Source organism: Mesitornis unicolor, unplaced genomic scaffold (assembly GCF_000695765.1).
Source record: "Mesitornis unicolor isolate BGI_N332 unplaced genomic scaffold, ASM69576v1 scaffold961, whole genome shotgun sequence".
Classification (NCBI taxonomy): Eukaryota; Metazoa; Chordata; class Aves; order Mesitornithiformes; family Mesitornithidae; genus Mesitornis; species Mesitornis unicolor.
The window spans coordinates 51,284-65,438 of record NW_010164218.1 but is presented as its reverse complement, the minus strand read 5'-3'; the positions used below and the strand labels follow the sequence as shown (position 1 = coordinate 65,438).

The 14,155-nt window shown below is 38.7% G+C and overlaps 1 protein-coding gene across 1 annotated transcript in view; it reads left to right on the top strand.

Annotated features, from left to right (window-relative positions):
* The first annotated feature begins 6,763 nt into the window (after nt 1-6,763).
* HIBCH (3-hydroxyisobutyryl-CoA hydrolase) overlaps nt 6,764-14,155 on the top strand; it is a 44,533-nt gene continuing 37,141 nt past the window's right edge. Inside the window, exons 1-6 of the mRNA XM_010194204.1 lie at nt 6,764-6,829; nt 7,822-7,864; nt 8,602-8,742; nt 10,207-10,291; nt 11,207-11,287; nt 13,369-13,421. Of these exons, the coding sequence (XP_010192506.1) occupies nt 6,798-6,829; nt 7,822-7,864; nt 8,602-8,742; nt 10,207-10,291; nt 11,207-11,287; nt 13,369-13,421 (435 nt within the window). The 5' untranslated portion in view covers nt 6,764-6,797. The remainder of the gene's footprint in view (nt 6,830-7,821; nt 7,865-8,601; nt 8,743-10,206; nt 10,292-11,206; nt 11,288-13,368; nt 13,422-14,155) is intronic.

The window sequence follows — 14,155 nt, the reverse complement described above, 5'->3', positions numbered from 1 at the left end:
TCCCTAGGCGATGTTCTTCAAAGGCATCATTTTATGACCAATTTTAGTTGTACTACAGAATTAAATAAAACAGAACAAATTTTGAAAAATATCCCTAATAGTGACTTCTCAAATCAAATGTAGATCTTTTCAAGTGAAAATTAATACCTGTGCGAGGTGTCAGATGAGTAACGTGGAGAGGTTTAAATGCACACACATCCATTTAATAAGATACTGACTGTCACACTGTCAGCCAAACTGCCCTGCTGAAGAGTCTCACTTTAATTTAGAGCAACAAATTCTTAAAATAAACAGCTGAGGTGCTCTCTGTACTTATCAAAACCCTGGACTGTCAGAAAGCTACTCATTAGCATCAAATGCTTTTGTGCTTAATTCACTATGATTTTGACTGAAACAAAATGAGGCAACTAGGTGCACTGCAACCCTGGAGAAGGAAAGGTTTGGTACCAGATGGATCAAGACCAAAGTGTGTGACATTCCAGCTGAAAAACAGATAAAACAGGGAGGCCAACAGGAATGTTACAGACAGGACTGAGCTCCTAGAATAGATATTTAATGATTCTAAATGCTTGGGATTTTTTTTTAGCTGCTTCTTGAATAATATCATTCCACCACAACAGATCATATGAAGAAAATTTCAGGCTAACTGTAGTTGGCAAGATAAGCATATAATCTGCATTGAAAATCTGATATACATTCATTGATATAAAAGGTATGAAAAGCACTACCCTTAAATTTAACTGAACCAATGCTAAATGCAAGACAGAATTACAAGTGGGCCAATAGTGCTTCAAAATGCTACTGACAAAGGAATTACTGCAATGTTTTAAAGTAAATCAGTCAAGTGACATGAACTTACTGTTTGGAATACTGTTCCTCCTCAGGGTGGGTATGTAATTCCACTAGATTATAATTATGAGTTACATAAGATTCAGTGGAAGGTTATAAAGATATGTAGTTAAAATATTAATCACCATTCGGATATAAGACTTCTAAAACATCAGGCTAATTAGTTCCATTCAGGTTACATCTCCATTCATACTGCTCTAGCTCTTGCTAACATAAGTCCATCAGCTGATCTTTCTGTTGTGTCACATGCAAATGTGTTAATTAGGCTTATTCATAACTTCCTTTGTTTCCGAGCTGATCAGTGTAAGGAATTATGCCTACATTTTTCATTCCTCCTCTAGGGTAAAATCTCCAGAGCTACAGGAGATAGGCTGGTGGGGGGGGGATGCACTGAAGTCAGCGAGCCCGGTTCTCTACTGCAGTGTATCTGCACAGTCCTGGTCTATGAAATGGGTCTGCCAAAATGCCATGTCTTGACTGGAAGGCAAGGTGCCTTGTGACAGAATTTCGCACTCCAGTGTGCGCTCTGTTTCCATGAAGAAAGTTACTTCACAGGGCTAAAACCATTCAAGTATCAAGTTTGAGGTTTCTACTCACTAGGAGAAAATTACATGCTTATGCAATATTTTTTTTTTAATTTCCTATACTTTGAGTGTCAAATTTCCTCTTTTACTGACTGTTACTGCATCTCTTTGAATCATTACAGACCACATCCTAATATAAGATTCTTCATCGATAATATATGTGGAAAGTCTGATGCTGGTGAAAAACCTAGTCTAAACAAATTTCTGGGTAGAGTTTTGTATTGAGAAGAATGCATGTAACTAACTTGAGTTAGGACAACTTTGATTAGGATTACATATTGTGAAACCTTGTATTCCAGGCAGCTAAGTTGAACCAAGTCAAAACCTGGAAGCTGTCCTGCACACTTGGTTCTTGGAGTCTATCAGAGTTAATTCTTAAGAAACAGCACTACCACTTTGCACTCTACACCACTAGTCTTAGACATTCTGTTTTCCTATACTAGTTTCACTGCTATTTTCATGTAATACAAGCAAAGCACCTCGAATAACACCCTGTTAACATAAATAAGCTTGAATTTAATTCCTTATAGAAACACAAATTTAGAGTAAATCTTGAATTAACTGATATTCTGGGATAGTGCTATTTCAAGAGGTCCAACAGGGATGGTATTTTGAAATACAGACCCACAGTGTGAAAACCACATGGCTTTTTCCCTTCCTACATACCGGCAGCTCTGACTCGCACAGAAGCAGGCACATACATTGTGAACAGAACAAGAGACGCGATGACACGATGGGATGCAATACAAATATCGTTTGCTAAGCAGACTCCTGAAGTCTTGTAGGCAAGCCTCTCTGAGTGAAGAGTGCTGGCTGCCACCGTACCATCACTTGCACGACCAGAGAAAAAGAAACTCAGTTTCATTCTTTCCAGACCTGGGAAACTCAACCTTAAGAACTAATTATACACCCAAACCCACCCTCAGCAGTGGTGGGGATTTTCTGGGTCCACTAGAAGTAACTGTCCTACCAACAGAAAATTCACTTTCCTCTGGCCCCATTCCCACACACACTCCCTGTAGCTATTTCCACCCACGCTACAGCTCTTTTTAACTGTGTTTAAAAAGCTGAGAGAGAGAGAAATGTGCTGGTGCTGCCGCTGTTGCTAGTGCTCCTCCTCCTCAGGTGGGCGGGTTGGTAGCTGGTCAGTTTTCTGCAGCATTTCTCATTGCTGGATGCGTGGGAGGCCGAGAGCAGGAAGAGAGGGAAGCGGCCCTCTTAGGAAGGGAGGCATATCAAAGTGAGTGGGAAGCAAATAGCCCCTTCCCACCTGCATATGTGCAATTATATGCAAATGAAAACTGAACACAATAGATCTGCAAGCAAAGCTTTCCAAGCTGTGGTCCTAAAAGGCATCAAACAGCTTGGGGTCTCAAAGCCAAATTCAGGGGTGACCAGATTTTTCACCCACGAAGAACAGATCCGTGGGGAGGGAAGGCGGAAGGGAAGAAGGCGTTCCTTGCAGTTACGGTTTTGTGCGTAGGTGGAGGGTGGTTCAAGGGGAGGAGTGACAGATTGCTTGTGGCAGCAGGGAAGAAAGACGTAGGAGGGTGTTTGCCCAGGGTCCTGTCTAACCTAGGGGGTACTGGCAGGGTGCATGCAGCGCTTGTGGTGTGTCTAAGCTGGGGTGGTGGGAGAGGAGGACCCCACTGATGCATGGACCTTGCTTGGAGCCACTCTCCCGGCCTCATCCACGCAGCAGGGGCTGCAGCAGCTCCCAGCCACCCCCATACTTTCCCCGATGCCCTCTGAGGCCAAAAGAAAATGGAAACTACTTCACTCACACAGTTTCATTATGGATTTGCTTTCATCCTTTTCCAAACACTTCTAGTTCCCCACTGATAAGCTGCAAATTAACTGTTTAAAAAAAAAAAAAAGGAAAAAAGAAAAAAGAAAGAAGAGATTTTTTCCCCCTCCCTCTCATGCACTTTCTTGTTACAGGAGAAATTCACTACTGCATGCCCATTAGCTGTGCCCGCATCCCAAATCTAAAACTTCAGATGTTATATGGATGCATTCTCTGAAAAGTCTCTGATTAAAAGCACTGAAGAAGGCACTCTGTTCTCATGGGATTATTCATGTTACAGACAAAAGTAAAAATTTGCTTCTCCATAGTTCATGGAAGTTTCCTGTGTTTCAGTCCTTCCCTGGTCTGGCCTATTGTTATGAACGGAGAGACAGATTAGTTTTCCACTTATTTAAAGTCTACTTCTACTCTCACTGACATCAGTGGAAGACTCCGCTGCAGAACTGAGCCTTTAGCACTAAGTGTCCATGTTGGCACAAGTAAATTTGAACCAGTGCCATCTGTAGAGGTGTTTTATAGTACTGTCAACTGAGACTGGACTAAGAAAAAACAATTTGAGGATTGCTTGTCAGTACAGTAATAACCAGTTAGCAGGGATGAACTGGAAATTTTCCCGTTCTGTTCCTCAAGCCTTCACAGACTCATTTTTCCTTACCTTCATACACTGGAAGGATGCACTTGCTACCCACACAAAAAGAAATTAGATGCTGGCTGTTAGACCAGCAGAGGAAAAGATTAAATTTACAGCAAGCCTGGATGCCAGAGCACAGGACATGATGAAGTACTTGTACCATTTATTATCTGGTCTTGGTGAACTACACTGGGAGCTCACAGGGGGAAGTGAGTGAGAGGTACAAATTAATGACTAATTAGGGATATATAAGTGGCATACAGAACACAGCTGAGCTGCTCTTGGAATCTTTCTTGGGAACAGGAGCTCCCACATCCTGAAGTTATATGTTTTTCTGGAAAAGAAACAAAAAAAACCCCAGAAACAAAACCCAAAAACATCTGGTCAACACTAAAGTCCTCCTACAGTGTGTAATTTGTTTTCTCTTTCCAAACCTCCTGAACACACTGCCAGGAAATATCTCCAAGGGGAGGAATTACAACCTGCCTACCCTTCTGGCTATTACATTTAAACTCTCTGAGCTCCTGGCTTGGTTACTAGGGGTGCTGCTGCTAACCCTTAGTATATTCAGTCTCCTGCAGCCCTCTTTGTTAATAGCAATATCACCCATAAACTCCCAAGTTAAAGGTCATCTCATTCCACTTACTCTCATGCAATTCCAGTATTTTCACTCTTTTTCCGATTTCTACTTATAGAAGTGTTTTATTTACTTTTTAGAAAACATTTTCACTTTGATATTCCACTCTGCAGAAAATGGGGTGTGCAGCAGGACTATTAAGAACCAGGATGACATCTGAATTACTTTTTGGACTGGCTTTTAGTCACAAAATGGCTGGGAGAATATTGCATTTTTCTAACACCTACCACCTCCCCACCCACAAAAAACTATAGGTGAATTCAAGCCATCGCCAGACTGTTTTAAAATTAAGTAGAATTCTAGGCTCAAGGAAGATGGCTCTTCTGTCACCACCCCTTCTTTGTGAAACCACTTTTTTTAAAAAAAGGAAATAATTTAAACATTAAGCATAAATTCAGTGTCAGCACTGTGGGAAGAAATCAGTAGTTGTTGCAAGACAATGCTTGCTCTTACGGCTGGAAGACAACAAAGAAAGGGTGTACACCATTACTTATACTGAAGTCGAGGGAAGGGGGGAGGTGGGAATAGATAGGGGGGAATAGATTAAAATCAACATAAGTGAAAGATGAATCAGACCACTGACTGCTATTTTGGACTCTAGAAACAGACATCCTATGTAATTATGTCCTGATCACAGCCTTGCCCGTGTGCATTTGGTATTTATTAAGAGATTTTCAAGGGTTTCAAGCAGCCTTCACCTGCTCTTACCCAAGGTTAGCTTCCACAAGCCAATTTCTTCATTTCCACAATGACAATAGCAAAAAAGATTATCCTACAGAAAAGTTCTTTTCAAATTTGTCTCTGAAGTATATAGACTTTTAGACATAGGATATGAAGTACAAAAATGTTATCTGCTTATCAAACTCCCCATAATTTGGTTATGCCCAGATAAGAGATGCAGAGTTATCTCATCCTCAAAAATAATAATAATAAAATCTAAAGAAGGGTTCAGATTTAGCGCCTGTGATAATTTAGTGTTATTTAAACCCGTTTAATTGCATAGTACTTGCTGTAAAACAGCTTATAGAGCTGTATATACTCAAGGTGACACTATCTTCAATGATCATATACTCTGAAGGTAAAAGTTCCAATAGTCTGGATTGCCTAATGAATTCTGCAATTAATTAGTTCACAGTAGGCAGTCTCCAAATGCCTGCAAAAGCATCTCATATCCTGTTCTCGGTTATTTTTTGTTCACATTGCACAGGAGTGAAGACCGAGACTGCATAGTACAGAAATGTTCTGTGCCTTTTTTTGTGCCTATTTAGTTTGATTAAGATATTTACAACAAAATTTAATATATCCTGAGAGTTACTGCAATGGAAATGCCAATACAGATGACGCTGTTTTAAGCAGAGGCTGAATCATTTCTTGAAGTGAAGAGCAAGGTTGCCCTCTGGGGACTTCTCTAGAACTGCTTCTGAGAGTAATTTTGTTCCAGAAAAACATATTTGTACAAGGTTTTAAGATTTTTAAAAATATGAATGTGAATCAAGACAGCCAGTGCTAAGAACTTGCTACATCAACCGATGGTAAAGGTACATTTCTACCTGATGCACTGTGTTACCATTTACTCTATAGTCCATGACTTGTCGGTATCAGTCTCATGCTGCTATGTGTCAGCCTAGAAAAATCTTGTCTGACATAGTTACTGAAATAGAAGTTAATTTAGTATTATAGACTCCCTACTATGACGTCCATAAATCCTCAAATGCCTTTATCTATTTTTTTTTTAAATGGCAGTTTTCCTGGTTGCAATTTCTGAGTCTGTTTACACTGAAATAACTAATGCCTAACTACTGCCGGGGCAGAAACCATGTTAGCTGCTTAACTCCTGTATTTACTTTCTAGGATAACCAGTTCTGGGTGGGATGTTGCATTAAAGCAGATCCTTAATCCTAGCTCACTGATGCGTGTGTCAGCAGCCAAGAGGGCAGCACAGGTGTGGCTGCAGGCGTAAAGGATGAGGAGAAACAGGGAAGGACAGAAATTAAGAAACTGATTCTGCTGCTGAAAAACAATACATCCTTAAAACGCAGTTTCAGTCCACAGATTTCGGCTTTAAAGGTAATGTAGCAACGTGGCTTTCTCCATCTTGGGCACCGAGCACGCCGGTTTCTCGGGGGAGGGAGAGCAACCAGCCGACTGCCTTCGGAACCCCGCCTCGCGTGGGCTGAGGGGAACACAGCCTCGCCCGCCGACCGCTCCCCTCGGCGCATGCGCCCTATCTCAGCCCCGGCGCTCGTACCGGTTACCCGATGACGACGATCGACCGCGCCAGCAGTCACCATGGCAGCCTGGGTGCTGAGGCCGCTGCACAGGTAACGGAGGAACGGCAGTGACCGCCCTGAGGCACGACGAGACTTCTCCCGCGCACCGTTCCGCCTGAGGGGCTTTAAGTGGTGCCGGGCCGGCCGCGCCCGCAGCTTTGCGGTTGCCTAGCGGCAGGGGGAGCCAGGGTCTGGGAAGGCCTCTAGTATCGGGGATTGTAACCCCCTTGAACTGGTATAAAATATAATTTCGACCTAGATTAGCCAAGCCTAGGTTAATTTTCCCATTCCAAAACGAGTATGTACTTACAAACTAGCTTAGGACGTCAGCACGTTAGCATGTAACATGTTAGTTGTCTGTGGTTTGTGCTCTTAAGTAGCTGAAAGATAAAGTTACTCGTTAATGTGGACACAGGCCGAGTGCAGTGAATGCCGTTGTCTTCCACAGTAGAGTACAGTGAGAATTAATAAATAACAGCCTCATTACTTAAATTGAGTAACACATTCACAAAATAGTCCAGCATGGATGTCTCCTGTCAGAAACAGAAACATGAGCCTTGTTCAAGCTGTGACATAAACCCCATGTAAATGTATATAACGCACAGGGATGTGAGGGCAGGTTTGTTGTAACAGAAGCTTTGAAAATGCACAAGTTTTTGACAAGACAATTTAAAAAAACCCTGTAGTATCCAAATGTCTGGGAAAGCATTATAAATATTTTTAAAATGCACTGCTAAGTATTAAACATATCTCCCAAACTCTTTGCCTTATTATTTCCAGGTTCTCCTCCTAAATTGAAATCGAAAACATCAAAAACATTAGCAGTTGGTATTGCTCTTTGCAGTCTATTTACTAGTAAGCAAAGAAGTTTCCCACTGTTTTGATACCAAACTTGTACTCTACTTCATTTTTAAAAGGAGAATGTAAAACAGTTGTGTTCAGAAAATTTTCTGACAAAGCTTTGCTTAACTCGGTAGTCGTATGTTTGGGGATTGTATAGCTAATTTATGGTTTTAGTTATCTTTTTGATATTTCTTTTTCAGACTGAAACCATTCAACAGACTGCAAGCAATACTACAACATTTGGTAAGAACAGCATCTTGTTTGACTGAGTTGGAAGCTTTTTAGGACTCAGCTCCCCTGAGACGGACAGCATATGCAGCTTCTAATGTGTCTGCTCACAGTGGTTCTGAATGCCATCATTTATTACTCAGTCATAACATTGCCCATGTCTTTGAGCACTTTGTTACAAGTTTCTATTATACTGTAAATTAAAGCTTAATTATTTTGGTCTTGCCTACTTTAATTGTTAGTTTCTATATTAGCTTCCATATTCAACTGTGAGTTTGAAATCAATTGTGAAAATACTTTAGTGGCTGATTCTCTACTGTTAAAAGTTACTTACAGACAAAGCAATGTGTACATTTGCGTTTACAGTGTCAGGCTGCCAGTAGGGACACATGCAACTGTCATTGCTATATTTGTTGCAGGTATTTTCAGAATGTCAGTCTTAAACAACCATGGTTTTGTGTTTTATTGTGGGTTGTTTGTGTTTTTTTTTTAATGAACTCAAATGTCATTGTCAAGGTGTGAGGCTTATTACTATGAAGAACTTAAAGTGGTTTTCAAAAGAACTGTTTAGGAAATACAAATAAAACTTGAAATACAGTGGGAAAGCAGTAGCATACAATTCCAAAACGCACGTTTTATCATCTTAAGTAGTGCTTTTTGAGAATATATTTCCATAAGCACTCTTGTAAACAAATCTGTTACCCAAGGTATCTAACTGATGACATTTGCTTTATTTATGTTTGCATGTACAGAAAATGTCTAAGCATACAGATTCGACAGCTGAAGTGTTGTTGGAAAAGAGAGGAGGTGCAGGAGTAATAACTTTGAATAGACCCAAGATTCTCAATGCAATAAGTTTTTCTATGATCCAACAAATTTATTCACAAGTAAAGGTTAGTAACTCTTCTTCTACCCATCTACTGTACATGCGTTATCCAAAACCAGTTTTAAACTTCAGACTGACACTTCTTCATGTACTGATGTAAAGAACGAAAATCTGTGTGAGTGCATTGGACAATGAACTCAAGCTTATAGGGTGGACAGTTTCAAGCAAGTTAGAAAGAAGACACATCAAAGAACCAAGCTGTCAGACAAAGTTAAGTTTGCATCTGAATAGATAAAGATACAGCCATATTAAAACCAAAACAAACTAAAAGCAAGCATTGCTCAGCATTTATATGTTCCTTTTGGCAGCACCCAGCCAGTCAGTCAGAGTGCATGAATTCCAAGCTATACAGTGGTGTTGCTCCTTGACTGGGGACTTGTTTTGTGGGGAGCCTGCTTGGCTGAAATAAAAGGAAGAAGCCATTAGGAAGCAAGGTGTTGTCAGTGTCATTCCTTAAAGAACAACTCTATGGATTTACAGGCACTGTTTCTACAAGCTAGTGAAATAATGTAAAATTTTAAGCATGCAAATAGTCCTTTTTAAATTTAATGATATTTTTTATCACATGCATAAAGCCAAACTTGTTAAATAAAAGTATTTGTTGGACAGTTGCCTGCCTTTTGGTATTTTGTTAGATGGTTATTCTGCACATTTATGCATTCTCTGAAGAACATTTAAAGAAATAAATACTTAGTCTGTATTGCTGAGTATCAGGTTTTATTTGAAGCCTTGAACCTTAAAAGGTGGCATAGTTTTAACTACAGTTGCTGGTATACAGAAATGTCTTATCTCTCTTTTATCTGGGTACACTTACTTGAATAAGGGATATATAAGCATAGTTTAAAGGGGGGGAAGAAGTCCATAAAAGTAATATTTTTCACAATACAGTTGGCACTGTGCAAGACTGAAGTCTTGTACCAATGTATTTAATTCAGAAGAGAAAAAAACAAAAAGCATAGTCTTTGTACCTAGCAAAACATCTGTGCACAAATTGATTTGTTGTAGTCCTTGATTCGCATTGACTGCAGTCATGTTGACAAAATCCATCAACAATTTAAATGCTGTTTTCCTTGCCATGCACCTTAGATTTACACAGCTTCCATGGTTTGACCTGAAACATTGTTACTGTATCTTCTATATTCCCAGCTTTCTGCCCCAGCATTGTGTTCCCACTGGGATTTATGTCTGGCCCTGTTTTGGGGAGTGCTACCTTTCTTCAGAGATTTGAAGCTCTGTGTAGGCATTTTTTCAAAATAGGCGAGGCAGCTGTGCTGATCTCTGATGTCAGGATTGAATGGGACACAGGATTGGTGGAAAGACATTTAGCTCTCAAACTTCAGTTTAAGACAAACTATTTTAAGTACAGTTTAATGTGCTTTTTGAAAAAGTAAAGTAAAAATTATAAACAGTATAGAGAAAGCATTTTTTTGCATAGACTTTAATCTTGTGTGAAACATTTACTTCTTTTTAGACTTGGGAGCAAGATCCTGAAACCTTTCTAATAATTATAAAGGGAACCGGAGGTAGAGCTTTTTGTGCTGGGGGTGACATCAGAGGTAAGGACTATAGCACTTAAACATTTGACATATGTTTGCCAGATACTACTTTGCATTGATTTCCTTTATTTATTGTGACTCAGGTAAACAGAGACTTACTGCACAACAGTAAGAGTCATTAGTTGTGCTGACTTTTTAGGACACTTTGATGTGCAGATGCTGTTTAAATTACTTGTCAGGAGACAGCTGTCAGAACATTGTATAAAAGAGTAATAATTGGGTTTTTATGAATAACTGGTAATAGCAACCAGTCAGTCCTGGGAAGAGAGGGTTCCGGTCTCTACCTTTTTCTTTCCAAATTTTTGTTACTGACAGCTTCTTTACAAGAAATTTGAAAGGTCTATCAGGTAGCTCTGTTACTACTGGATAACTTGTATCTGATGTTTGAAATGGCTAGATACAGAGCTGACAATTGTGACCAATGTATCTGGTATTATTTTGCAACTATGGACTGTAGGAAATCTCAAAACTGTGAAAATTAACAATTGTTTTAAATTTTAGGTAAACAAGGAGCACAGGTTATTGTTAAATTATGTTCTGCTCTAATTGGCTTCTTATTTTCAGTATTCAGAGTGTTCAGAGTATTCAGTGTAATCAGTTTTAAGTGACTGTTCTATATATTGATATGAAATATCACAAACAAGACATTAGGAGGGGTTCTGCAGCATAGAACATGGACATTACTCTCACAAGTATGTGACAGTCTCTAGCATAATATAATTAACTCACATTTAAAACTCTGCTTTCATACTTAAGTTTGAACAAACTTTCTCAAATAAAATAAAGCAGGATTAAGTTGCTATATGATTGATGTTGACTGATGTAAGGAAAAAACCTGTTATGCGGTATTTATTTCTTTACTTGTATTTTTCTCTTAGACTTCTATTTATCATTAGAATTTTTATTTCTCTTAAGCCCTCGCAGATGCAGGAAAAGTTGGAGATCGACTGACACAAGATTTATTCAGAGTAGAATATACCCTGAACAATACCATTGGTATGTGTAATAGCAAATTCTGAAGCAGTACTTTTTTTTTATAATAGTGGCTTTGAATGTAAATTCAGTTTCTCTTTGCTATTCTATAAAAGACTGTGATAATATAACAGAAGTAGTATTTTTTAATTTACCAAGTTCAATACCAGTAGTGTAAGACATCTCATTTTTATACCTTGCATGCAGAATTGGTTTCTGTAATTAAAGCTATTATGGTAGCTGCCTTATCCCATCCCTTTGTTCTGGGTAGTTATACTTCTGCTATGGGTGAAGTAAGTCTTAGATGCAGACTGTGCAGTTCTGCACCAAGTATCATTGATCTCCTCCAAAGACCTGACATAAACATAGATGCATGGAAAATCATTAGTATTCAGTCAGAAAGCAGAAGATCAAATGATGTTAAATCTTTCTATTTAAATAAACTACATAAATGAATACTCAAGCTAGGAGTTAACTGCCTTTGTTTATTGCAAAGAACCTAGGAGTATGTGGTCTTAAAATAACAGCAAAGACACTGGGTAAAGTTCACTAGGGTAAGGAATGTTAAGAAAGGATGTTAATTCATTAGAGTAAAAGTCAAGAGTTGAATGTTTTGGTGGGAAGAAACATCTCCAAAGATACTTCAATTGAACACAGGTTGAGTTTTTAAACATTGTATCCAGTTTTAGTTACTACAGGAGGCGAGGTAAACATGTTGCAGGTCAACGTAGCTTGGCAGAAGTGCAGAGAGTTATTAATTTCTGAAAAGTTTGTTGGTTTTTTTTTGTTTGACAGAGCTTCCAGGTTTAGCATGTTTTTCATGTACTTTTCTTGCCTTCATCAAGAAAAATAGTTTAAGGTTTCATGCACTTGGGAAAAAACTAGTGTTACTGTGGCAATTTGACCAGATGATCATTGTAGGTCCCTTACAACTAACTGTTCTATTCTAGTCTATTCAAAATATAGCAAGAGTACATACTTTAAAAGTTTGGGGTTTTTAAAAATGATTAGGGTGTTCTATGTCTATAATAAATGTCATTACAAAACTTATGTTTTTTAATGACTTCAGTATGATTGTATTCCTTTAAGACTGAGATTTCTGCCATAAAGATTTATGTTTTACAATTTAAGAACCCACAAGGGAGTTACCTTCACAGCATTTACTCTTGGAAAGGCATGCTTCTACAGAAATTTAGTTCAAAGACTAGCATCTAGAGCCCATGCTTTAGCTTTGAGCAAAGAACAAAGTTAAAAACACAATTCTGTTATATTTTCCAGCTGCTAATTTGAGGGATTGAACTGCCTTTTAAAACAGATCTTTTTTTTAAGCCAGGATTTGTAGTTGCTGCAGAAAAGCAAGCAACACAGTTGCAGCAGGTTACCGTATCAGCAATCTGACTGAACTTTAAGTCTGGCCTGAAAACACTCTATATGAAGCAGCAGTTTCATTCATAGTGAACTTCTGAATCTTTCCATGAATGGTAATTGAAAGCATCAGGTCTTTAGTTTAATGCCTCCTAAAGACCTCAACAGATAAAGTTGACAGATAAAACTGTGATACTTTAGGACATGAGCATCTACCTGCCTGCAGCACATTCAGGGTTGTAACAGGTAACAAAGTTGACAAGACAGAACACGTTTTCATTGTGATAGTTAATAGTCTTCTTTTGGCTGAAATCTACCAATGCATCTGGCTTTGTAGTAGAGTACTGGAGTGCTGGTACCCACTCTGCTGTTAATGCCAGCTGTGAGATGGGGTAAAAGGGAAACTTGTGTACCAGCACCACACAAAGCTATTTATAATAGCCAATGTGGCTAAATTGTCAGGTACTCACATAGCAAACAACCTGACAAACAACCTTGATGGTTGTATAATGTTCTCTTACAACACTCAGAATGCAGTAAGTCAGTAACTGGCGTTTCTTTTCATTGCTTAAATATTACATGAAGTACTTTCATTATAGGCTGATATTTTAGTGTTTAATTTACCACTTATTTCCTGTTGCTTTTGCTGAAGAAAGACATGGGGAAGTGTGTCATGTATACAGTTAGTCACAAGTCCACTCTCTTTAAAAAAAGTACATTTTTTTTTATGTTTCTTACAGGCACTTGCAAGAAGCCATATGTGGCACTTATTGATGGCATTACAATGGGAGGGGTAAGCTAAGTACCCTGGTGTGATATCTGATATAATTTGTTTTAAAGTAACGTAATATTCTGTACTTAAATTGAATTAATTGCACACATGGCATTTCAAACATTTCAATTCAAGAACAAACACTGTGATCTGAACCTTTGTCTCTTGCTTGTCAGGGTAGGTTGCTGCTCTTCTACTGGTTGTGTTCTTTGATAGATAGCACAACAACTTCCTCTGAGGATCTGGCAGTTGCGTTGAGAAAAAGAGCAGAATCCTGTCACTGTAGGAAACAACCCTCACAAAATGCTGAGAATTTTCCACTCAAAGCGTATTAAAAAAATAGAACAATATTAAAAAAGAATTAAAGGACAACTCTTTGAAATATTGGAAAAATATCATTCTAAGATACAATTTAACAGGCATTCATAACATGAGTTCTGTATTTTTCCAAAAAATAATCTGGAAATGCATCTACTTTCTCACTTCTGCAGTACTCCTAAAACACAAGTTACAAGATCCTGATTCCCCGCTGCACACCCCAAGGGCTGCACCATATTACTAAAGCAACATGGAGAAGATTTTATCTCATTGCTAGTTATACTCAGTGCTAACAATTGTTTCAGCAGTTGTTGGCGCTGAACACGACGAGTAGGTACTTAAAAGGGCAATACCATGCTTTTCTACATGCTAAAATGCTGTTCTCTTCAATTTGACATCTGTTGCACCGTAGCAGGGAGTAGAATACAATAATCTTA